We start from the raw sequence: 26,584 nt of genomic DNA, 5'->3' as shown, positions 1-26,584 counted from the left end.
TAACATATGCCTGATGTGCATAATATGGGATGCAGGCAGAGAAGATGCTGTTCACGATCTTGGGATCCTGCATCATAGCAGCTCATCCTGATCCAGCAACTGTGACAAAATCACTGCTGCGTGATTCTCAGGGTTGCTCCCATGACAAGTGGAGGTGGCTGCAGAACATGCTTCCAAACTCTCGCCTCTTCAGCTCATTATTTAATTGACCATCAGTGATTGTGGTGTCGTGGTTTAACCTCAGCCAGCAACTGAGCACCGCACAGCTGCTTGCTCACTCTCCCCCCACCCCCCAGTGGGATGGGGAAGAGAATCAGAAGAGTAAAAGTGAGAAAACTTGTGGATTGAGATAAGAACAGATTAATAATTGAAATAAAATAGTAATAATAATAATAATAATAATAATAATAATAAAAGAATATACAAAGCAAGTGACGCACAATGCAATTGCTCACCACCCATGACCCATGCCCAGCCAGTCCCCGAGCAGTGGCCCCCCCGGCCAGCTTTCCCCAGTTTATGTACTGAGCATGACGTCACATGGTATGGAATGTCCCTTTGGCCTGTTTGGGTCAGCTGTCCTGGCTGTGCCCCCTCCCAGCTTCTTGTGCACCTCCAGCCTTCTCAGTCGGTAGAGCATGGGAAGCTGAAAAGTCCTTGACTTAGTATAAACACTGCTTAGCAACAACTAAAACATGGGTGTGTTATCAACATTGTTCTCACCCTAAATCCAAAACACAGCACTGTACCAGCTACTAGGAAGGAAATTAACTCTATCCCTGCCGAAACCAGGACAATGATCAGTTAAACACGGCCATATAAATATGGTCAATTAAATAACATTGCATTTCACCATCATTGGTCAAATGGTTGGTCAAACCAACATTTGACCATCATTGTCATAATGACCCAACCCTAGGAAAAAGCAGTGTTATGAAGGAAACTGCTCATTTTCTGTGCATTTTCCTGAGCCTTTTCCAAAAATCCTACTAGCTGTTCTGGGAGGGAACTCTGACTACTAGAGATCTGCTGTTCTGTAACTGTCATTTTGCAACTTCTGAAGAGCAACCTGTGTGGTAGAACTGCCTGGCGGTGCTCTGGGCACGATTTGGCGGTGGGGGTGGAAATGTTTTTTTCAGAGGAGGAAGCCAAACCTTTGTTAAAGGGAAAAATGTGGATAGCTTTCATCAGTGGAGGTTTTAATTTATTCAGTCCTGTTGATCGAGACACAAACTCTCAGTTAGCCCCATTTTTTTTTTAATCAGAAGCACAGTGGGTTGCTAGAAGCTGGGGAGACACCAGGGAAGATGTCATTCCATACATTCTCTGTCCTGTTATTCATGATCTTTCTTAACTGCTCCTACTGGCCACTGTTGGAGATTAGACACTGGGCTGATGGGCCTTGATATCACTGGTACAGATGTTCTTCTGTTTAAGAATTCTGGTTTTTTATATCAAAATGGGCAAAAGACTTAGAAAAATTATGTCTAGGTGAACTGTCTTTCTTCAGAGTGTTGCTACTTTGCAGACAGGCCCAGGAGGCTACTGGGGAAGGGGGAGGTCACAGCACTTGGACATACAAATGAAAGTGGAAAATGCAACCTCTCTTAACTGTTTCCTATTTAGGTTCACTACTTAATATTGAAAGATGCTAGTGAGGATTACCAATTCTTCACCATTGAGCCTGAGACAGGAATTATTTCTACTCGTGCATCTTTTGACAGAGAGAAAAGAGCCTCTTACTTGATTGAAGTTCAGTCTCAGGACTCTTCAGAATCTGCTAGACCTGGTGTTCATGGGCAGCCCAACACAGGTAAAACTAGTAAGGAATTATATATTGGGTAAAAGATATCAGAGATTGGGTTCTTTAACTTTTCTAGACTTGGGGGGTATGTGAGCTGTCTGGAATATGACATGGTATTCCACCTCTGCCATTTCTAGTACGCATGTTCTTCTTGCATCTCCTTCTTAGACACAGCCTACATAAGGATTTTTGTCAGTGATGTGAATGACAACGCTCCGGCATTTCCTCGGCCAGTGTATGAGGTCAGCATAGACGAGGACAGGGATGTTGGAAGTCCTGTTGTGACAGCAACAGCAGATGATGAAGATGAGGGTGAGTGGACCTTTCTAAGTTCTCTTAGTGTTACTGTGTGTTGTGTGTAGTGCTACTTCCTTCATGGGCAAACAGATCTCTGCATTCAGGAGATGAGTAAGCATTTCAAGCATTTGTAAAAGTGAGGAGAGAAGTTCTGGGCACACAGGAGCGTTTTCTTTTGTTAGGTGCTCAGGCTCGCAGTGCAAAGGTTAAGCTAGCTGGCAATCTCTTTAGGGCAGAATGAAATCACCTGGAGTCACAACCCTGCTGTAACTTCACAAGAGGTAACATAAAAACTCACTCACTCCTGAGCATGTGCTCGCTTTGTGCTGACTCCTGTGCTTTCCAGATCTCCCTGGGAGTCAGTTTTACTTACTACTATTGCAAGAAAACCAAACCTGTGTGCTTTTTGGTGAGTTAGTGGGTTGAATATGCTTGTGGAAGAATCTGACAAGCAGTGGACAATGGGGCATGACATGGCCAGAAGTGAACACAGGGAGAAGGCAGGAATAAGGCAGAAAAAAAGGGAAAGCTAGACCTTCTTTTTGGGCTCACATTTACATCAGCTCTGATGGTGTGACACTGCCCCTACAGTGTGGTGCGACCAGATGGGCTGAGCCGGTCCAATATCATGCACCACCAGTCAGTTCCTGTCTTTGCTTCTGCTGCGGCTTTTTTTCTCCTTTCATGAGTTGGTCCAGCTCAACTTGCTGGAGTAAAACAAACCCATTGGAAAAAAGAAGGCAAGCTGGTGTGTTGGTGACAAAGCCCGAATTAGCACCAGAGGAACGTGTTGCTGGGAGCAGGTGGGAGTTGACCATCCCTTTCAGTAGCAGTGCTGTAATGCCCGTGCCTCTTAGTGCCCATGATGGAGAAGTAAAGAGGCCATTTAAAACCGGCTGCTGCACTTGAGAGAGTTTGGCAAAGGCGACTAGCAAGTGATGCTCAAACTCATGCTGCAAAGGTAGCCAATCTCTTCCAAGCACTAATGTTGAGTACAGCCTTTTCACTTTCTTGCCATCCATGTTGCTCTAGTCTTCTCATCCACAGTTGACTCACAACTTAAAATGCTGAATGTTCTTTCTACTCCTAGCAGTTCACCTGTATAATTTGGGAAATGACTTTCTATCCTGGAATGCAATGTCATGTATTTTTTTCCTTTTCCAATAAGTAAACATGAAGCACCAAACAATTCTATTTTTCCTAAACTTTTTGCAGCAATCAAACAACTGCTGTTGTACAGGTGGAATGTTCTGAGACGAATTCTTGCTCAAAATAGAGGACTTCTGTTATATTTTAGCACCATCAAGTGGTTAAAAAAAAAAAGTTAAGGAATATTGGCATTTGAAATGGGAGGCTTAGGAAACATTGAGCAAAAATAGCTTCTAGTGTTTTAATAGTATGTTACCTTTTTATTATTGTCAAATGAATGCACAATAAATTAGAGACACACAATTCCTTCATTATCAATAAACAGGTGCTTGTCTGTGACTGCAAATGATATTTGTAAATATAAATGCAGACCTAACCCCCGATCTACCATACACAAACCCTTCAAATTACATACATGGATCATTCTGTTTGTGGCTGTGTCTACGTTTTATCTCCCACACACACTGTAACAGTCTGGGCAAATAAGGTTTCTCTTGGCTACATGTCCACTGTGTATAGCTGGATTGAGCATTCAGAGAGTGGACAGGCAGCGGTCATTTGCTTTCTCTTGTAGGTGCAAATGCTAAACTAAGGTACCAGATCACATCAGGAAATGTGAAAGGAGTTTTTGATGTGGAACCTGAGGTTGGAACTGTCTTCATTGCTCAGCCTCTGGATTATGAACAAGAACAACGTTATGAGCTCCAGCTTGTAGCTTCTGATGGAAAATGGGAAAACCACACTCTTATCATCATCAATGTTGTCAATAAGAATGACGAAGCACCAGCCTTCACTCAGAACGAATACCAGGGCAGTGTCTTGGAGGAATTCACAGATCTGCCTGTACTTGTCCTAAAGGTAAAGCAGTTTGCACAAAGCAGAGCAAAACCTGACTTTTTGTTCTGGTCAATCCCATCCATTCACACAAATCCAAAAAGATAGTTTCTTTAGGGTGGGTGAGCCCTGGTATTAGCATTTAGCTAGCAACTTTCTGAAAAGAAAAGAATAAAGTCTGGTTGAATTTGCATGATGGACTTGCTCCCTTGACCAGCATAAATAACAGTTGGACTCGATGATCTTAAGGGTCTTTTCCAACCTAAATGATTCTATGATTCTAAATGTTGAAAAATGTGATGGCTTTCCTTTACAAAGCAGAGTTAGCGTATTTTGAGTAACTGTATAAGCATAGCAAGGTTGGCATGTTTACCTCTTGCATTTAAGTCACAGACTCTTTGGCTACATTTATACTACCAAATAAACATTACCAGGGATTGTTCTTTGACTCTGGAACTTGATCATCTTCATCGTTTTGTTGTTAGAGCAGTCCCTGGCATGAGGACTGCTTGGTTGGTCCAGCTAGCAGTCTCCCAAACAATCCCTGGATGCAGATCAGGAGCTGGGCATTCTCTCTGGCCTGTGCTGATAATCAGCTTGGATGTATGGCCACACTGTTTTTGCAGCCTTCTCTTCACTCAGAGAGAAACGGCCCCTGTTTGCCTTTGTATTCCAGCTCGAAAGAGTTTCACAAGAAACATTTGCTCAGCAGATCTGTTACTACTTCCACTTGGTTCTTCCTCCAGTTATTTCCTCTTTCCAAAATATACTAGAAAGTAGAATATATTAGTCTGTTTAAACATGATCTTTTTGTTTCTCTAGGCTGTGCATGATGTTTGTTGAAAGAGTACGTGACTTGAATGACTCAAACCAATAAATGTTTGCTGTTAAAATGCATGCTATTTATTTAGCCTGCACAATACCAACTGCCATCAATAAAAGAACAGTGATTTCCCCTTTTCTTTTACATAAACACTTACCTGCTGTGGCTCGTTCCAGGTTTCTGCCACAGACCCCGACCAAGCGGCTGATCAAAATGCCATTAACTATTCCCTGCATGGACAGGGGGCCAGTAGTGAATTCAGCATCAATGAGAACACGGGCGAGATCAGCGCAAATAAAAGATTAGATCGTGAGAAGCGATCAACGTGGCGCTTTCTTGTTCTTGCAACAGATGAGAGCGGAGAAGGACTGACTGGCTTTGCAGATGTGATCATAGAAGTGAGGGATGTGAATGACAATGCACCCCTTTTCCTCTGTGTGTTGGATGGCTGTTTCATGGGCCACGTCCCTGAGGATTCTCCAGCAGACACTCCCGTCATGGAAATGACAGCAGTGGACCTCGATGACCCAAAGGCTGGTATGAATGCTGTGCTAACATACAGCATCATTCAGAACGTCCGAAATGAAATTAATCTGAACTTGTTCTCAATTGACTCAGTTAGCGGCACCATCTATACAGTGCTCGGGTCCCTGGATCGGGAGAAGGAAGACAAGTACCTAGTAGTGGTTGAGGCCAGAGATGGAGGAGGGCTCACTGGGACAGGCACCGCCACTATTTTGGTGACCGATGTAAATGATCATGCTCCAGTCTTCCTGCAAAGGATCTACACGGCATTTGTCTCTGAGAATGCGAGTATTAATACTGAGGTGGCAGTGGTGTCTGCTGTGGACAGAGATGAGGGAGAAAATGCCATGGTGACGTTCAGCATCCTTGATGGCGACAACGACCACAAGTTCTCCATAGAGACAGATGAATTCAACAACTGTGGGTTTATCCGGCTACGAAAGCGGGTTGACTTCGAGAAGCCTCATGAAAGGGTGTTCAATTTGACTGTGAAAGCAGAGGATATGGATTTCTTCAGCATCGCTCACTGCGTGATCTATGTGGAGGACTCCAATGACCATGCTCCTGTCTTCTACCCTCAGTTCTATGAATTGGCTGCACTGGGGGAAGACACGCCAGTTGGCACCAAAGTTGTTCAGGTTTCTGCTGTTGACTTGGATTCTGGCCTGAACGGAAGGTTTTCTTTCCACCTGCTAAACAAGTCTGACCCAGGTGGCCAGTTCTCTATGGCTAGTGATGGGTGGGTGGTGGTTGCAGGACTGCTGGATCATGAGGCAGTGACACAGTACCAGCTCATTGTCATTGCCACTGATATGGGGCAACCCCCTCTGACTGGCAGTGCCACTGTTTTAGTGACTCTGCAGGATGTAAATGACAACGGGCCAGAGTTTGAGGCTCATTATAACCCAGTGGTCTGGGAAAACACAGCCTCTCCACAGGTCGTCCAAATGAACGAGACCTCTACATTGCTGTATGCTAAGGACCGAGACACTGCTGCTAACGGAGCACCTTTCTCCTTTCACCTTCTCAGTGATTTCGATAGTCTGACTAACTTCAACTTGCAGGACTTCCACAATGGAAGTGCCTTGCTCACCGCGCTGCGTACCTTTGACAGAGAAGTGCACAAGGTGTTCTACCTGCCCATCCTGATCACGGACAGCGGGATCCCGCCAATGAGTTCCACCAACACCCTGACCGTGAATATTGGGGACCAAAATGACCACCCGCATTCTGCTGGCTACATGGAATATCTCATTTACAGCTATAATGGTAAATCACTCCCTGATGCTTGCTTCCAAGTGTGACAGTAAGGTCAAAGGAGCAGCTGTGAGATTCATAGGAGGACTCTGTCCTGTTCCACATAAGCTAAGATCTTAATAGAGGTGCTACTGAAGTTTGCTTAAGCCCCATTGGAGAGCAGTAGGTGTGTGGGGCACAGGACTCTGGGCCACTTGGTTTGTGGAAGAAACTAAGCCAGCCTTGAAAGAAGAGCATAGCTGGCTGCTATTCCATGCATGTTTCTATCAAACTTGAGTAATGGTCTCTTGTTTTCAGATGCAGTTTTCCAGCAGCATTAACATTTCAGGGGGAAAAAAATTAACAAAATTCATAATGTTGCTAAGAAGTGATGAGTCTGAATGCTGAGAACCTTCTTCTTCCTCCTTAAATCTTTTTTCTCCTCCAGATTGAATTCAGTTTTAGTGAATACTCTTAAGCTGAACTCATGTGTAAACTTCCTGAGACATTCATATAAGCCTTCAGCTGACAAATGCTGTTATGGGGGAATTTTCTGTGAATGTTGGCTGCAGGCAGCGCAAGAAAAGCCACCGTTCCCTTCTTGCTTTGGCAATTAGCTAGCAGTTCTCTTGTGGTAAGCCCCACATAATAAGCCCAACAGCAAAATAAACCACACAGGTAAAAAGATTTTGGGATGCTTGCATCCATGTAGGCTCAGGTCATTCCTTCCTCTTCTACTCTGCTGTGTATCCTATGGTTTGATAGCACATTAAATAGTCTATTGTGGGCACGCTAGAAACTACTTCTGTGTAGATTCTGTTGACTGTTTATTTGTACTGAAACGTTCTGCCTGTTGTGTGCTCGCTTTCAAGTTCAGCTTATTGTAAAGTTGAAACCAAGTCTGGTTGCTATTTGCTGAGAAAGTCTGCTTGCAGCCTAAGTACCAGATCTTTTCATTAAGCCTGAATTCCCTTTTAGTTGCCTCTTTAAAGGTTAAACTCATCCGTATTGTTAATTTCTGGGAGGGACTATTCAAGTCTTCAGCTCTTTGGTTATTTAAAATATTAAGGAGAGACCGAATCAAAAGGCTACTATCATGTTGTATGTTACATTCATATAATGTGGGAGACAAACACCAGGGCATCCTGTACACTGTCTCCCGCAAAATATCCAATGAATGTTGCCACAGTTGCAGGAGAGGTACAGTTTTCTCTCCTTTTTGCATGCAGTCCCTCACTTGTCAGGGTTTGTGCTGTTCCCTTTCACAAGGTGAAGTCCCACATTTTTTCCTCTTTGTGTATCCTTGATTCTTTACTCAGTAGATATACGAGTTCAGATACCTGTGGATCTCTCCTTCAGAAATAGCTTTTGTAAAACAAAAAAATACTAATTTGTGAGCTTTGCTGAGAGGATGCAAAACCAGCAGAATACATGCTGCTTTCCATCTCACCCCAAAGTCTCACCATCTACTCAAAATAAGCCTGGTTACTGTATTTTGGACATCCTCTCTATCTTGCTGTAATTTCATCCAAATTGCTATTGGTTTTTACCCTTTATAACCTAGTCAGCATTTTGGTTGTTTATCCTGCCAAACCCCAAACCCTGCCTAAACCACTCTGTAAGTTGGTGGGATACTGCAGCCAAAATAGTGAAAATTAGTAATTCCAATGTTGTTTCTGAGTATCTCTTACATCTTTCCTTAGAGGTGGCTTGTCTTTTTTCCTTCTCGTCTGCTTTTCATTGCAGCCACCTGCTGAATTAAATCGCTGTAGCCATACAGCAAACACCCGATAAGCAGGACACTGTGTGGTATTTGCAGACTGGTGCACATCTTATCTCAAGAACCATCATAACTACTTCTGAAGAGGTTTTAGACTTAAACCAGTAAAACTTGAATGGCCAGCCTGTTTGTGTATGTGTGAAAGATCTGACCATGCCACTTATATGCTATGTTGTTTTAGGTATCCTCCCCATGACTGTACTGGGCCAGGTCCATGCCCCTGATGATGACGACTGGGATCACAAAATCTACCAATTTGAAGGAAAAACATCAAGGTATTTGGAGAGAAACATGGAAGTTGGGTGAAACGTATGGAAATCTTGCCCACACACAAAAACCTAAAAAGTATCTAAACTGCCTTTTTTTGAAAACAAGCGTGCAAAAGCATTTTGTTGGTTAGATGCTTGTGTGTAGCTCTCCAAAAGCCCTTCTGAGTGTGAGGCTGCAGTAGATAATGTTGTATGCCAAACCGGTCTGCTTCCTGTTGCTTGATGGGCTAGAACACCATTCCAAATTCCTGTTCACAGTCATACCTATAATCAGTATCAGCAAGCCACAACAGAAAAAATACCCACTAACTTCCATCCTCCTTCCTCCATGCTGCTGGAGAGTTGATGTTTCTGTGTCACCACTAGTTTTAAGACCTTACTTGTATTGGATGTATTCATACCAAAGTGTCTGGATTGTGACTGCGGTTGAGATGTACATGTGCCATTCGGAGGTTTTGACAGAGGTGTCACTCTCAATGAATGTATCTAAACTGGGAGTCTGCACTGTTTCCAAAGTTATGGTTATAGTAGCCTGAGTCTTCCTACATGGTTCCTATGGCATAAAAGCAGGAAGAAACCTTCTTGATATACTGGTGAAGAGTCATTAGGAGCCAACAGAAGGCAATGTAAAAAAGTTCTGTTCTGCCCTGTCCCTTCATGAGGGAACACATCTGCTTTCTTTGATAGCTTTCCCAAAATAAAGTGGATCAGAAAAAACAGCGGCGATGATAATTGCTACTTAGCTTTTGAACTTCTCATAGCTTGTTCCTTGGCTTAACTCTTATTACAGGTACTTTAGCCTTAATGATAACTCAGGTTTGCTGACTATTAAAGAAGGAACCCCACCAGGAACATACAACATAAGAGTCAGAGTAATTGATGAAGTCTGGCCAGATGTTGTCTCAACTGTAAAGGTTATAGTGAAGGAAATCAAAGATGATGCCCTTCATAATGCTGGTTCTATACGAATAAAAGGTAAGCAATGGGATGAAGTATGTTAGGATCGTAATACTGAAATCTACCTCTTTCGTGTTACTGGTGTGTTACTTAGAATTCTCATGCTCTTAAACATGAGATGAGAGTTAATAGTTTTCTAGGTAAGGGTTTGAAAATGCATCTTTGTTTGTATGGTCCTCTGACACTGTATGTGAAGGTACATCTATGGAGAAAAAGACAGCAAGAAATGCTTGTCTGATGGAGAAGACAAAGATGCAAGATTTCTACACCAACTTTTTAACAAAACAGCAATTTATATTTCAGAAAAAAATTAATTTGAACAAGTGTCTGCCTGAAATTCATCAAATGGTTTCAGTCTTTGTGGAAAAGTAAAATCTTCTTAAACATGTTTCTGATTTAAAAGAATGAAAAAAAGAAATTAATAGGAGTCAAAAAGCTTGAGAACACAAACCCTGAGCAGAAGCCAGCATGGAAAATTTCAGAGCCTAAAAGTGAGAATACTCCTGAGTTTGCAGTTGAGTGCATTTTCTGCAGCCTTAATATTATTCTGTGGTGCTCCTCTCTTATTGCTACAACAGTTGCAAGATACGTGTTTGTCAGGTTTTTAACTTTTATTACAGATATCACTCCAGAGGAGTTCATATCCCAGTCCCCTGAAAAACAGAGTAAATACTACCAGATGAAGAAGCTGCTTTCAGAAATTATATCAGTCCAACTCGAAAACGTTCACATTTTCAGTGTATTAAATAGCACAAGTCAAACCCAAGGGGTTGATGTTTGGTTTGCAGTTTATGGTCCACCCTATTATAAAGCAGAAAAACTTAATGGCAATGTAGCAGCCTCCAGAGCATGGGTAAGTATCCATACTACGTATGAAACTAAAGCATCTTCTCATTGTGTCTATTCAGATAATATCCATTGCCTAGTGGATGTGCGTATTTAGAATGACTGAGGGAGTAATTAATGTGTGAGAAAAATGGATCATTTTTATCAGTAAACTCAAACAGTCCTTTAGCACTTATATTAAAAGCTTCACATATGAGTGTTTTAAAAGCCAGCCTATAAGTACATATTAAGTCACACAAACACAATGAGCTTTTAGGAAAGTGAAGTTGTTTTTCCTATTGGAAAGACTGTTAAACTCTGTATAAAGGATGTGTTTGGCTGTTGCCTTTCTACATGGTGTCTTAATGTTTCAATTTATAGCCTTCTACACAGAAATGTTCTGTAGCTGAAACTCACAAACCAGTCAAAAGTTCCAACTTTCTAAGTTAAGAGGGCAAAGCAGTAAAATAACCATTCTCCAGTGGAAAACCAGATTGGAAATGTGCATTGACAATTTAGTAAAGTTCCCGCCCCTCTTGCAAAAAAAAAGTTTTGATCAAAGTTAAATGACTCACTCTGTTGGAAATGTGTCTGTTGGTACACAGAGGCTGAAATAAGCGTTATTTTAGAATCAGTGCTGCAGTACCAACTCACTCTTGCCAGAAAAGGTATTTCTTCATTGCCCAATGCCTGTCCACCCTTCCCAATATTTTTAAGACAGAAGTGCGAATTAAAAATACAGATCAGATGCTATGTAAATAATCCATCACAGCCATCAGAGATTAAAATTTATCCACTCAGCTTATGATCAATATGACAATCTTTTTGTCTTCTAAGTGCTTACTCACACTATAATTGACTTATACCAAGGCTTTGGCCTTAACAGATGCCAGGCTGAGCTGCCCTTGGTGGGATAGAGCGAGGTAGACGTTGGAAGGAAGTGGCACAGCAACTAATATTGACAATAAATAAGACTTGGGCTTTTCATGGCTGTCGTTGTGAGCTTCCTCTCTGTGGAAAAGTCAGATGAATGCAACTAATTGTTCTCCACAGCTGGAAAAGATCTTGGATATAAATATAACCCAGATTGGCATTGATGAATGCGTGACTGCAAACTGCACTCATAGCAGCGGATGCATCAGCAGGCATGAACAGAGTCATGTGCCAACAATAACCACAGCTGGAAGCATTTCACTGGTGTCTGTGGCAGTCCTGAGTCGTGCCCTGTGTGGTTGCGCAGCTCGGGAGAGTCCTCATCTCTCCTGCTCCTCATACCAGACAAACCCTTGTCTCAATGATGGCACATGTGTGGATACTGATTTGGGCTACAGGTTGGTAAAGTTTTGTCTGGTGTGCAAGCAAAATGCTTCTAGCTCAGTCTCCTCAGTAAGGAGGAGGACTGGAAGCTTGGGGACATGTCACTGCATGTCTTCTCGCTGTGGCAGATCTGAGTTTTGTTATACTTCACGCACAGGTCTTGCAAACAAACCTCTATTTTCAGGTAGATACTTAGGTTCATCATAGTCTCCGGGAAAACCTTGGGAAGTTTGTAGGCTGTACCGGTTCCTTTAATATCATCCCGCAAAATGCTCTTCTTTTGTGCAACCTACCTTAATGTTGTTAAACACTTAAATCATGTCACTTATGTCACTTAATAACCTCTTCCCCACATTCCTTGCCTCATTTTTTCTCCAGAAATGACATCTTATAGACAAAATAGTATGAAGGTGAAAAAAATGATGAGACTGTAGTAGCTCAGAATGAGCCTGGTCCCCTTCCAGAAGGCAAGACTTAAGCATGTTTGCTTAAAAACGGTCATCCCAACTTAGGAAAGCAGAAACAACTAGCCAGCCTCTTCTAAGAACCCTTGATAGGGGTGATAGGACTCAGAATGAAGCTGCAGAAGCCCTGGTCATAGTAAAGATCTGCGTCTGACATTGCTGCTCAGATGTAATCAGCCAGGGAAATCTTGCTGCCCAGAAACTCTCGGTAGGCTCCTCCACCTATCATTTGCTCAACTCTGAGGCTTCTTTACTTCTGCTCCATTTTTAGTGGTTTTTTTTGAGTGATCTTTTTCTGCATCCTACCCCGTCACTCTGCTCCCATTAGGTACTAGCAATCTATGGGAAGTAGAAACTAAGAAATAGGGGCCCAGCTGTTCTCCCTCCCTGTCCTCCTGCCCATTTCTGTTGCTTCTTTAGTTTCCCCCTTACCGTTTTTGTTATTGTCATGCCATGATAACTCTTTTCTACAGAATCCCCAGAGTATTAAGGAAAGAACCCCAAGCATCTATTTTTGATAGTGTAAAGGAAATAAACCAGTAAGTAGCTTGCAATAAGAGTGAAGTTATCAAGATCTATGACTGTCATCCCTTTTCTCACTTTTTCTGGATCGTATTACCTTCCCACAGCCTTCCTTTGCTTTCCCTGTCAACATTATAAAGTCTTTAAACAAGCTGATAACTAAGCCTAGTGAAAAGTGGGTTTCTTATCTTTGCTGAAGAGATTAGAGGTTTTCAGGTGCTTTGTATATTACAATGTCTCCATCATTTGTTCACAGAATTATTCTTGCATAGACATATTATCATTTAGAACTAAAGCTAAATTGTGTTTGTACAAACAAGTCAATAGGGAACATTTTATGACGGGAGTTTTGCTAGTGCTTAACCCGCACTATGGCCTAGGCAACATGGGCCCCTGTGCTTAAAGTGGAGAGTCCTGCTGTGGGAAGAGCCCTTCATGACTTCTGCTTGGATGGTGGATTTTTGCTTTTATTTATTTTTTTAATAGATGCAAATGTTCTGCAAATTTCCATGGACCAGACTGCCAACAGACAAAACACAGCTTCAGAGGCCATGGCTATGCCTGGTTCCCTCCTCTTAAGCCTTGCTTTGAGAGCCGCATCTCCTTAGAGTTTATCACTGAAGTCGCCGATGGCCTTCTGTTGTACCACGGACCAGTGGCACGAGGGCAGCCTGGAGAACGGGAAGATTTCCTTGCATTAGGTTAGCAACCTAAAGACTATTTGTTCTTTATGTTTGTGTGAAGGTGAGATTCTACTTACAGTTGATAGGGTTTTTTTAAAAAAAGGTTCAGAAAGTTACTTTTGGAAAATAAGGAAAATGCAGAAAAATTTGCGAGTATGCCCAGTTTGTATCCTGTGTCACTCTGTTAGAAGTTGGATTTTTTTAAGCTGTCTAAAGAACTCCTCCAACTAAAATCTAACTGCAACAGTCGTTTCAACTGAGTTTGAGTGAGAACATGGTTAGTGAGTATCCAATAAGAGTCTTTCCTTTGCAGAGCTCTCTGGTGGTGTCCCATCGTTGACCGTGAGCCACAGCTCTGGTGACCTTTTCCTGCAGCTGTCACAAAAAGTTAATGTTGCAGATCGCCGCTGGCACAATATTAAAATTATAAATGATGGAAAGGCAAGTGTAAATATGGACAATCCTGTGGAAGCACTAATTCATGTACCTAGTTATTCCTTCCAAATCCTTCCTCCCTTCTGTAGAGCTCTTATCAATCAGTCTTCCATCATCTCTGCAACAGCAGGGATTGAAGTTTGTCAGCTCGTCCCCTCAGTCTTGAAGCAGTGAAGCAGAACAAGGCCTGGAGAAGTCTCGTCCAATTTTGAAACTGGCCCTGCTATTTTCTTTGTTTAATGATCCTACCTATCACTTAGACTACAGAGCTGTAATAATCCAGGGGCTAAATGCTTCCTGGACTGATGGAGTGAAATATCCTTAATTTCTCTGAGCGGGAAACCCTGCCTCACCAAGTGACTTTAGACATGCAGCACAAAGGAAATAGATATGCTTTTGTGTAAAGGGAAGAGCTTGCTGATGTAACACTGGTGAAGGCATCTACTAGGCTCCCCCTTCCTCTCCCCCATAAGACAAGCTGGGGGGCATGTCAGGATCTGGGATGGGGAGCCTGGCAGACCATCTGCTCTGCTAGATTATCTCTCTGGGTTCTGATTTGGCAGAGAACTCCAAGAAAATCCCATCTTCCCTCTGCCGTGTCAGTGACTTGGCATGGTCATGATAGAGTCAGATCTTTCTTTTGTGTGGCTCCTTAGTTATACACCATGTGCAATAACCTTCCAGATTAGTATGTGGAAGTATTTTATTATTTTAATAAAGTTTCCTGCACTGTAATTGCTAGTTACTATCCCCCCTTCTGCTAAGTGAAAGAAAATGTGTAATTAAAATGTATGCACGTCCCCCAGATGCAATTGTTTTACATAATGCTTTTCTCTAGAAAGTGAAGCTGATTCTTGACCACTGCGTAAATATCTCGGTTAGAGACAATGACAGTGTTGTTAAGAAGATCTCCCAAATGGATCTGTCTGCCTGTGAAGCCTCTGAAGAGACTGTGGGATCTCAAAGGTAAAAAAGAAACAAAAACAAACAACAAGAACTGGAAACATAATGACTCAAAAGAGCTAAGGAAAAAGGGGGGAAAAGAATTCAGCCAAGCTGCTGTATTTTGCATGCCACTAATTCTTTCTTTCCCTCCCTTCCCTTCAGCATGAGTAGGCTCTTCAGTGGCCATCAGCCCCTGCAGCTGGGTGGAGTTAAGAAGACTTTGCCTTACCACGATTCACAAAGGCGCTTCAGAGGGTTTGTTGGCTGCATACGCAATGTCATTGTTGATAGTAAGGTAGGGCTACTAAGACCAGTCTTGGGTTTACTGCTGTTAACTATAGACACCTGATGTGATGCTTCTCTTTGTCCTTTTCCAGGTCTATGATTTAGAGCACCCTGCAGAGTCTTTGAACAGTGCTCCCGGCTGTGTCCTTACGGATGAGATGTGTCAAAGCAGTGGGATGGCCTCCTGTGGCGTCCATGGCAAGTGTGTTGGTGGTTGGGATTTCTTTCACTGTGACTGTTCCCCAGGATATGCTGGACCAGCCTGCGAAAAAGGTACTGCAAGTTCTAGGGTGAAATTAATGGTGAGGATCTGTGGGAACAGCATCAAACATACTGCTTTAAATTTGCCATGACTTTGAACTGAGTAGCCTAATAAGACCATGCTGTACTCTGAGAGTGATTTCGATCTGCAGCAATGTAAAGATCCTTCTAACTCTTGTTGAATAAAGATAATGTCACAGATGAGGGTCTTGTTGAGACCTGCTTTACTTTGTAGGGGAGGCATGTGGTCAGATGGGTTGTTTTGTCCTTTTCGTCACAGCATCTTATTTCTCAGTGGTGAAAGATGAAACATTCTGCATTGTGCCTTCTTCCTCTGATCATACTGATCACAAAATGTAGTTTAATGAACATGGTACTATTTGTCACCTTGCAGCGGTTATAAGAGTGATGAGGTTGCCAGCTTGGTATGTTCTCTCTGTGAAACCTGGGGGCACAACCCTCAAGTCCTTAGGCCCAATTTTCCATCTATAAAATGGGGATAATTGCATTTGCCTGTGACAGTCACTGGAATGAATTGAAGGTTGTGCAATGCCCCTTGATTACAGCAGTGCGTGCATGTGGGGACATAATATCAGGCTGGCTCCAGCAAATGTGTTATCCTGTACAAAATCAGCATGAAATATGTATCGGAGAACAAAAGCATGCAAGAGTGGATAATCATAGAATCATAGAATAGTTTGGGTTGGAAGGGACCTCTAAAGGACATCTAGTCCAATCCGCCTGCTGTGCGCAGGGACATCTTCAACTAGATCAGGTTGCTCAGAGCCCCGTCCAACCTGACCTTGAATGGTTCCAGGGATGGGGCATCCACCACCTCTCTGGGAAACCTGTGCCAGTGTTTCACCACCCTCAGCATAAAAAATTTCTTCCTTCTATCTAGTCTAAATCTACCCCCCTTTAGTTTAAAGCCGTTCCCCCTTGTCCTGCCGCAACAGGCTCTGCTAAAAAGTTTGCCGCCATCTTTTTTATAAGCCCCCTTTAAGGACTGATAGGCTGCAATAAGGTCTCCCCGAAGCCTTCTCTTCTCTAGGCTGAACAACCCCAACTCTCTCAGCCTTTCTTCATAGGAGAGGTGTTCCATCCCCCTGATTATTTTTGTGGCCCTCCTCTGGACCCGCTCCAACAGGTCCATGTCTTTCTTATGCTGAGGGCTCCAGAGCTGGACACAGTACTCCAGGTGGGGTCTCACCAGAGCAGAGTAGAGGGGCAGAATCCCCTCCCTCGACCTGCTGGCCACGCTTCTTTTGATGCAGCCCAGGAGACGACTGGCCTTCTGGGCTGCGAGCGCACCTTGCTGGCTCATGTCCAGCTTTTCATCCACCAGTACCCCCAAGTCCTTCTCAGCAGGGCTGAGGGAACTGGGGTTGTTTAGCCTGGAGAAAAGGAGGCTGAGGGGAGACCTCATCGTTCTCTACGACTACCTGAAAGGAGGTTGTAGCGAGGTGGGTGTCAGTCTCTTCTCCCAAGTAACTAGCAATAGGACGAGAGGAAACGGCCTCAAGTTGCGCCAGGGGAGGTTTAGATTGGACATGGGGAAAAATTTCTTTACTGAAAGAGTGGTTAAACATTGGACCAGGCTGCCCAGGGAAGTGGTTGAGTCACCATCCCTGGACATATTTAAAAGACATGTAGATGTGGCGCTTAGGGACATGGTTTAGTGGGCATGGTGGTGTTGGGTCAACGGTTGGACTCGATGATCTTAGAGGTCTTTTCCAACCTTAATGATTCTATGATTCTATGATTCTAATCCCTTCATCCCCCAGCCTGGATTTATACTGGCGGGTTGCCCTGACCCAGGTGCAGGACCTTGCCCTTGGCCTTGTTAAACCTCATGAGGTTCACACAGGCCCACTTCTTGAGCTTGTCCAGGTCCCTCTGGATGGCATCCTGTCCCTCTGGCGTGTTGACCGCACCACTCAGCTTGGTATCATGTGCAAACTTGCTGAGGGTGCACTCGATCTCACTGTCTATGTCATCAATGAAGATATTAAACAGTACCGGTCCCAATACGGACCACTGCGGGACACCATTCGTCACCAACCTCCATCTGGACATTGAGCCGTTGACCACTACCCTCTGGATGTGACCATCTAACCAATTCCTCACCCACCGGACAGTCCACCCATCAAATCCATACCTCTCCAGTTTAGAGAGAAGGATGTTGTGGGGGACCATGTCAAAGGCCTTACAGAGGTCCAGATAGACGACATCTGTAGCCCTTCCCATGTCCACTGATGTAGTCACTCCGTCATAGAAGGCCACTAGGTTAGTCAGGCAGGACTTGCCCTTGGTGAAGCCATGCTGGCTGTCTCAAATCACCTCCCTGTCCTCCATGTGCCTTAGCATAGCTTCCAGGAGGATCTGTTCCATGGTCTTCCCAGGCACAGAGGTGAGACTGACTGGCCTGTAGTTCCCCGGGTCTTCCTTTTTTCCCTTTTTAAAAATAGGGGTTATGTTTCCCCTTTTCCAGTCAGTGGGAACTTCACCAGACTAATAATGAAAACCTCGGAGACATTGTAAGAAAGGGCAAAATTTTAGCACAATTCAAAAATTTAGCAAATAAATTATTTAACTCCTAGTAGCCCACAGCCATGTTTAGGGTACAGGGGAAACACACTTCAAGTTGGCTCTATCTTCCCTGTCTTAATACTTTCAGCAGCCATTGCTCTGAAGTAGAAATCAGAAGTGAGTTACAGGTGTTTATTGGGACTTTACCTGCCCTGTATCTGCCTTCTCCCTCTGGGTACAAGGTACAAACAATGGGGTTGATCGTAACAGTCTGTAATGAGCACCAGTGCCCCCTTTGGGGGTTTCGTGTAGTGTTGGAAGAGGATTAGCCCCCTCAGTCCTGTAGTTTGAATGAGGTACAGGTGAGGATGAGCAGCAGTGAGCAGTTGGGAAGGAGCACAGGTGAGCTAGCATTGAATCAATGTGCTGTGATTAATAGACACGACTGGTGGTGTATTACACACATCCTTTCAGCTCTGTGCGCTTACTTTTCCTTCTTGTATACGGAACAATAATACCCTATGCAGACAGCCAGACCCTCTCTTCCTTTCTCCATCTGCCACACAAGACTTAAAAGGTGTGACAGTAAATTACTCAGCGGAAGCTCTGTCTGTCCAACAGAGTGAGGACTGGAATTGTAATTGGCATGTTCTAGGCCTGCAGCCTTCACTGTTTAAAGTATTTATAATGACCACGGAAATGGTTAATATAGTTCAGTTATTTGTATTAATGTTTTGCAGACAGATGATACTGGTTTATAAACATCTGTCTAGATTTAAATCTTCTTCTGTTTTGCATTATCTTGGGATGCCGGTTCACAAGCCCAACTGCTGTATTGGCTCCTACCCCTCACCACTGTGGGACAAACCAAGTGCTCAGAAAGTAATTACTCGAAATCTGTAAGTCATATCCTGATGTAATAGATAGGAAAACTTTGATTGGTTCTAGCTTCTTCTAATATATTGGGCTGCAAAATGCTGGTGTTCAGCTGATGCTTTATGAATGGCTGAGCCATGCTCGCAGCAAGGAGCAGGCAGCTGGGGACAGGAATCACTGTAGTGTCCCAAGAAAATCTATCCCTGCTCATCAGTTACAGCCTGTAGTTGCAGAGATCATGAACAAGAGAGAACAGTGGGCTAGGAAGAATAATATGAAGGGAATAAGCTAGAGGAGAAAAGAAAATATGCTTTAAGAAAGAAAAGAGAGAGCAGAAACAGTGAGAGGAAAAGAGAATGCAGAAATGAAGTCTCTTGATCATTTAATATTTCGTGTCCTGGGAACCAGTCTAAGTGCCCCAGCATCAGCTAGGCAGTTCTTGGATTTCTACTTGCATGACAGTGACCTTAGATTAGCTGTTGGCGACCCAGCATTCTTCCTGTCTAGTCACTAACTTGGACTATATCTTTATGTGGTAAGAAGAAATTTCTTTTTTCAACTAAGCTGTGCCCAGAACAAGCAGATCTAGGATTGCTGTCAGGTAGCGAGACTGAAATGGGTGCCTGCCGCATAAGAGCACCAGGGTCTGGGTGGTTTAGTGTTTTTTGATTTCCACAAAAGTGCAACTTCATCACACTCTCTGCTGGACAGCTGTCAGATGGATTCCCCAGGATGATGGGGAAAGAATGAATTTCCGTGTTTTCCCTAGTTAAGATAATAAACACTGACTTAATCTCTCTTTGTAATGAAAAAAATTACATATTACAACTTTTGATTCTGTGCCAGACCCCAGGCTTTCTCTTGTGCCAACTGAAATGGGAAGTAAAGTCCATATTTTCTAACAGTGCGGGTTATTAACCACAGGACTAAACTACTGAAAGAAACATCAGAGTCTCTTTTTTTTGTCTTTAGATCAATACTAACTACTTTACTGGAAGGTATGCTTCAGATCTTAAAAAAAAATAAATATAGGAGTTATTTGACGCAGTGTAGGAGTGATTGGGTAGAATGTGTAGCTTGTAACAGACAGAATGTTAGAGACATTATCTAATTGTCCCTTTCCTACCTAAATTACGTATCCTTTGTTTGTTCTTTTTCTCTTAATTCCCTGGGGGGTGGGGGGGTGCTTTCCGTGATGCTTCATTACGTTGTCAAAGCTTCATAAGAACTAAAATTCTGACATTCAGAATTGGTTAATTCTCAAGCAGTACAGATCTGAGGGAGCAGCAAGTTCTGAGATTTTTGCTTTGATTTTGTGTGTTGTGCTTAGTTCTTCCAGAATGGGCTTTTGGAAGGGACAGTTGGATCCATTATGAGCTGAGAAGCATCCTCAGCACTCGCAGCACTCAGATCCAGCTGATGGTGCGCACCCGTATCTCCCACAGCACCCTTCTCAGCTTGGCCTCTGCAGATTGGAATGGATACATCCGACTGGAGGTGAGCAGTCCAAAAGCCATTCTGTTTCAGTGCTCTTAAATTTGTCATGGAGTACCCCAATAAGAGAAAAAGATGCAGTTTCTGATTAAGGACACTTATTCTTTCACGTAATAAAGAGCAAGAATTTTCCACGTGAGGGTAACTATTCTCATTTGTGTTGTCCTTCTCAGTATTACCCTTTCATAGCATAGATTCTAGCTGTTTCACTGCAAAAAGTACAGGTGAGTGCATGTGATACACGTGAATGGAGAAGATTGTTTTGTCCTGTTTGCCTTTTCCCATTGCTTCTATCTGTCTCCAGCTATAAAACTTGTCTCTATGTTTTTGTTGCCGTTGAAAAAGCTGTCTGGATTATATTAGCCAGAGAGAAGCTAATTATTCCAGTTGTAACAGGAGGGTCAGCTGGGAAGACTTAGAGGTAGACAGCAATAGGGAGAAGATTGATAAAAAGGCTCATCTGAGTTAGAAGAGAGAGCGGCCTGTAAAGAAAAAAAGCTGATAATCCCTGGACTTGCTGTTTTCTTGTGGTAATTTTTATCTGGGAATAAAGCACTTAAATGAAAATGGTACTCTTGTTTTTTAAAAACTCAGGTCCATTTCTTGAGGCAGGAGAGTGTAATAACATTTAGAAGTGCATTTCTGTTATTAAATATCTTTATTCTTGTCTTCTAGGTGGTTGAGGGTTTCTTTAGTGTTAACTTCAGCTTGGGGGACAAAAATCACTCTTTGAGAATGAGGACATTACGTATAAACAATGGCCAGTGGGTTCTTCTGACCATGGAGCGCTACAACAACGAATTTACCCTGCGCGTTAACAGTGGTGGAGGTGATCAAGAAGTGACCTCTGTCTTGGGTACAAACAGATGGTTTGAAATGGATTGGGCAAGCATTGTGCTAGGAAACCGCTTTCCCAATCATTCAGAGAGTGATTTCCAAGGTACGTGATATGATGAGCTCCCAAAGGGAGGCAATTAAAGCCTAAAAGGGGCATCTTTGAGTGTATTGGAGAGTCTAAAACCCAGGTAAGAATTCCCATGGTGACTACTATGCCCATGAAATCCCATCTCCTCTACTAGGGAATTCAGAGCTCATGTTCAACTCTCTATTTGCCATTGTATCTGGTCCTAGTGAAGATGTGAGATTTCCTGTAGATATTGGAAGATAGCACTTCAGTTTTTTATTTCCCATGCCAGAGTCCCCAGGTAGGGAACTCATGCTGTGATCTTCACTGCCTTTTTGCCTTGGAAGGGTTTAAGGAACAGACACAACACCTCCTGGTAGGAGGAGAAGGATTTGCAAGGCAATTCACGGCGCGCTGTCCATTTCCTGCGGTGGGGTGCTGGGACTTAGAGATTGTGGCTCAACAGAAGACAGTTTTTTCCATTCTGTCACTTCTCATTAGGCCCACTTTTAAGACTATATTTAAATCTAAATTTATTTAGTGGAGCTGTTCTGGTTCATAGCACAGTTCTGCTAAATCGTTGCATTGGTACAACCAAGCTGTCCTATAGAAGTATTGTCAATCTGTAGATCAACCAGGGCACACAGGCATGTGTCCTGTAGCTCTTCTTCTAAAATAAAACTGATAAGCAGTATAAGGATCTTTTTAAAAAATATTTTAAGTTTTTTACAATGCTCTAACATCTCCTGCATATGTACTGGGGGCAAGGCTTGAGGTGGGGATGTTGCTAACTCAACGTATTTCTCTGTGTACTCCCCTGCTTTGATGCAGGTTGTATGCGTGATGTCCAGCTGAATGGCCATCCACTTCTTGTGGAGGGCAAAAGCACGGAATTTGGCTTTATTCTGAGGCGGCAAGGTGTCACGATGGGATGCCATTCCAGTGCCTGCAGCAGCCAGCCCTGTTACAGCCCTTTCCTTTGTGTAGACCTGTGGAGAAAATATGAATGCCGGTACATTAAGCTTTTTTTTTTCATCCAGGGGTGGTTGGGAAGCTCTTTCTTTCTGCCTTAGTTCAGGCAACTTGCTTCTAACAGTGAAACTCTCTGCTGCTGCTGGTAAGAGAGGGGCATCCCAAGGACAAATCCTGCTCTCCATCTCATCTCCCAGCATGGGCCAAACTTGCTTTTTCCTGCAAGTCTGATATGGAACCTATTTACTCCACCATTTCTTCCATGGTGAGAAGATCACAGGCCAGTGAGGAAGTGAAATGCCCTTTGATAAAAGGTGGATTGCAAAAGCTTTGGTCTCTCTTTCTCTGTGTGACAATATATATATTCTGATATAGTATATACATATATTGTGTGTGTATATGTATGTATAAAATACATATTGCATATACAATATATATTTAAATGTATTTTCTGTAAAGAAGTTGAAATTAATCATACTTTGTATGAAACAATGAGACTTTCAGAATTAGACTGTCACAAAACTGGATTCTAAAATTGGCTGCCCAGGGCCAGAATCAAAGCCTACCAGCTGGTATCCTACACAGTTAGTTCCTTGGAGAAGATCCACTATTTAAGGAAAGTTTTCAAAACATATATTAAAATATAAAAATCAAAATACAGGCATTTCTGCTCAAAAAAACCAAGCATACATACACACAGGACTGGGAGAAGGTGTCACTTGCATTCCTTCAATTCAGCCAAAATTTGGCACTTCTGAGGCCTGGTGATTCATTGCTGAAAGAGGCTGTGTGCCTCTTTTTTAAGTGTGCCTTGGGACACTGCTTTCTTCAGTCTACTTCTGAAAGAACAATATGAAGAACATTTATTCACTAGTATTTCTCCTTTGGATTCCAGAAAGCAGATCTGTGCTCCTCACAGCATTCCTGCACAGCCTCTCCAATTACATACCAGAAAAAATCACTTTATCTTCCAATTAAAGTACTAAAAGACAAGATGGGTCATTCTGAGGAGGTCACTGACATCTCTTTCCCAAAGGCCCAGATGAACATTGCAAAGCTTATACTAAGTGCTTGCTAACCCCATTGATCTCAGGCATCCATTTCCTTCTAGGGGTTTTGAACATGACTGTAGAAAAAGGGTTAGTCTGTTCAGAAGCTGACGGATCCCTTTTTTAAGGAAGGAGTGAAGCTCTTCTGCCTATCTTCTGGATAGGGAAAGCAGAACATATGTGCATGTTTTCATAGCCTACTAGCTCACTGTGTTAGAGTTTACATCTATTTCATACTCTCAATGTGGATTTGTGGTTTGCTTGAAAATACTTTAATTATTGGCTTTAAAGAAATAGTAACAAACTTTGCACAAACCAACATACAACTCCAGATGCTTTGCTTGCCTGAAAGATATCTTCTGCTTTTGTTGTTCAGGTGTCCAGCTGGGAAAGTAGAAGTGACTGACAACCTTACAGGGCTCAGACACTGTACCTCATCACCTTGTGGACACTGGACCTGTAGGAATGGGGGTACCTGTGTGGCTCAATCCCCAGACAAGACTACCTGCCAGTGCCCCAAAGGTTACAGGGGAAGATGGTGTGAAATTAGCCAGATGAAGGCTGGAAGGCCCATTGGACTCAGCTCTGGCTCAATTCTGGCAATCAGCATGTGCCTCCTTGTCTTCCTAGGTAGGAAAGCAAGTACTTTTTTTCCTTCTTTTTAATTTTGTACCTTGGTCCATTGAATCAAGTCTGCTTTACCCTTGGATGTTGTGATCAGTGTTTCACTTTTTCTGGACATCACCAGTTGGGAGTTCATTTGAGGATGCTAAGAGGCAGGCATCAGCACGTAGTTACAGTTTACTTGCTTTGAAGCCAGTTCAAGCAAATTTAGGACTTCTCTCTTTCACAATCACTTATTTTCAATCTTTCTTAAATAAAAGCTTTCCGTCTATGTGTGCAAATCTGTGTGCAGCCACCTCCATCTGAAACCCCCACCTGCCCTGAGCCCTAACATTTGTATTAGGTAGGACCTACAGCTAGTACGTGCTATTCACATATTAGGAAGGCAGAGATCTTTCTCTAGAAAGTTTATGATCTTAACAGGCGAGCCTCATTAAGAGTGTGGGGCAGAAAGAAATGTTTACAGTGTGTCCAGTTTCAGGTGCACTTTGGCCGAAAAGTTAATAACACCATAAAACTGTTTCTCATTGATAAAGAAAAACTGCATGCACATCTCAGAATAGCAAAGAGTCCATGATTATATTACACTTGTAACCTTCATTAAAACAGTGTTTTACTTACTTTGGGTATCTTATTTACTCAGGGTTGGTGAAAGGCCAGAGATTGGCCAAAATTCCTTCTATTTAAATGGATTCCTTTAGGTAAGTAAAATACCCTTTTAATGAAGTTTATGATGTAATATACATAGATGATTCTTTACATTCCTGAATATAAGTTGTTTATATATTAACAATTACACATCTTTTACCTGGGAAATTGGTTGTCAAATTAAGAGTTGATTTAATGTCTCAGGAGTCATATAACTACTTGTTTGTCATGCATATATGTCATGTGTCATATGTCATATAACAAATATGTGTCTTTATTTCTTCCAGCACTCTTGGTCTCCTACACGGTGTGGAGTCAGTGGGGAAGTTCAGGGTTTCGGAAAGGAGGAATTTACCACATTCCTGAAGAGCGTGAAAGCTGGGAGGATGTTAGAGAAAATGTCTTCAATTATAATGAAGAAGGAGGTGGAGAACGTGACCAGGTATGATGCAGCTTCAATCCAGTCTTTGCAAATCCAACCTCTCCTCACCTTCCTTTCCCAGACCTTTTATTTAACTTATTGTCCTTATCCAATTGGTTTTTTTGTTTTGTTTTGTTTTGTTTTTTTAACCTGAAGTACTCTTGAGTGGGAGGCTTCTATTTCAACCCAATCTGTATCTTTCACGATGCTGGTCATCTGTAGCCACCTTTGAGGGAGCTGCTCTGGACACTGCATTCTTGCTTTAGCTGAAGACTATCATCGCAAAGGGATTTGATATGATCTGAACTTAGCCCTCTGAACTAGGCCCTCTCTTTTCTTCAGTTTGCAGAAAACTCACAGAATCCAGTTTTGTGTTGCATTGAGTTTTAAAACATTTTTGGAACCTGTTTCCTTTTGTGTTGTTTCTCTCTGATATTTGCATTCTTTTTTTTCCAGAATGCTTACAATATAGATGAACTGAAGAAACCTCTCCATACCGTTCCCTGCTTCTCCTTGAGGGCAGCTGCTCCACACTCCAGGACACCCACTGGCCCAACAAGAGACTCACTCTCAAAACATGCACATCAGAAACAATCAACATCAGCTGTCACCAGTGTCCCAGACTTCAAGGAATATGTTTCTCAAATCATCTGGGATGCAGACAATGATCTACAGAGTCTTCCAGCTGACACTATTCATTTTTACTGCTTAGAAGGACAATGCTCTCTAGCAGGGAGCCTTAGTTCCTTAGACTCCATTAGTGGTGATGAAGATCTAAATTATGATTGCCTCCAAGAGTGGGGGTCAAAGTTTGACAAGCTTAAAGAACTCTATAAAGTCTCAAACAAACATTTGTAACCAGAGTTAAAGGAACTTGAAACATTGCCATGACATATGGACACTACTTTTAAAAATGTCCTTTTTTATATATAAGGTACTTAAATTGATGCAAGTTTTTAGTTACAGTAGTATGATATACTCACTTTTCCCAGAAGTGATAATCCGAACAGTCTTTTTATATGCGCTGTACAGTTATTTAATGGTAGAAGTGCAAAGACTTTTAAAGCATGAATTTTCTTGAAAACTTTGGAATGTAGGATTTGTATAGAGTAGCATTATAACATCTCTTTTTATTTGTGTAGACCACAGTGACTTACTATAGAATCATAGAATGGTTTGGGTTGGAAGGGACCTCTGAAGGTCATCTAGTCCAACCCGCCTGCTGTGCGCAGGGACATCTTCAACTAAATCAGGTTGCTCAGAGCCCCGTCCAACCTGACCTTGAATGTTTCCAGGGATGGGGCATCCACCACCTCTCTGGGCAACCTGTGCCAGTACTATAATTGTCCTGGATGCAAGAACTTGAATTATTTTCTCCCTACTATTAATATGATTCCTATCAGGTGGGTAACAATGGGTAGGGCATTTTTTTTAATTGCATTCTGCATTAATTTTAGACTGTGAAATAATTATTACAAATGTTAAATATAAAACATTTTAAATTTCTGTTTTTCTTGTCAGCTTTTGTCTTATCCTCCTAAACTGTAATCTCCCCCGACATCACACACACCATCTCACTCACTGTTACAAGCTGCCCAACCATGTGAAACTTTTCTGTCTGACCCTTTTTCTAATTACCTGTAAAGAGGGGGAAAT

General features: G+C 42.5%; 1 protein-coding gene across 1 annotated transcript in view; it reads left to right on the top strand.

The window, feature by feature from the left end:
• LOC143157341 (neural-cadherin-like) overlaps positions 1–25,930 on the top strand; it is a 61,270-nt gene extending 35,340 nt beyond the window's left edge. Inside the window, exons 15-33 of the mRNA XM_076332166.1 lie at positions 1,627–1,813; positions 1,973–2,116; positions 3,825–4,108; positions 5,084–6,701; positions 8,630–8,723; positions 9,508–9,692; positions 10,295–10,527; positions 11,553–11,830; positions 13,289–13,503; positions 13,799–13,926; positions 14,759–14,886; positions 15,028–15,160; positions 15,243–15,423; positions 20,147–20,313; positions 20,986–21,250; positions 22,046–22,226; positions 23,612–23,865; positions 24,795–24,949; positions 25,385–25,930. Coding sequence (XP_076188281.1) covers positions 1,627–1,813; positions 1,973–2,116; positions 3,825–4,108; positions 5,084–6,701; positions 8,630–8,723; positions 9,508–9,692; positions 10,295–10,527; positions 11,553–11,830; positions 13,289–13,503; positions 13,799–13,926; positions 14,759–14,886; positions 15,028–15,160; positions 15,243–15,423; positions 20,147–20,313; positions 20,986–21,250; positions 22,046–22,226; positions 23,612–23,865; positions 24,795–24,949; positions 25,385–25,786 — 5,232 coding nt within the window. The 3' untranslated portion in view covers positions 25,787–25,930. The remainder of the gene's footprint in view (positions 1–1,626; positions 1,814–1,972; positions 2,117–3,824; positions 4,109–5,083; positions 6,702–8,629; positions 8,724–9,507; positions 9,693–10,294; positions 10,528–11,552; positions 11,831–13,288; positions 13,504–13,798; positions 13,927–14,758; positions 14,887–15,027; positions 15,161–15,242; positions 15,424–20,146; positions 20,314–20,985; positions 21,251–22,045; positions 22,227–23,611; positions 23,866–24,794; positions 24,950–25,384) is intronic.
• The last annotated feature ends 654 nt before the right edge of the window (positions 25,931–26,584 follow it).

This window comes from Aptenodytes patagonicus, chromosome 2 (assembly GCF_965638725.1).
Source record: "Aptenodytes patagonicus chromosome 2, bAptPat1.pri.cur, whole genome shotgun sequence".
NCBI classification, from domain to species: domain Eukaryota; kingdom Metazoa; phylum Chordata; class Aves; order Sphenisciformes; family Spheniscidae; genus Aptenodytes; species Aptenodytes patagonicus.
This window is presented reverse-complemented; position numbering and strand designations above follow the sequence as displayed.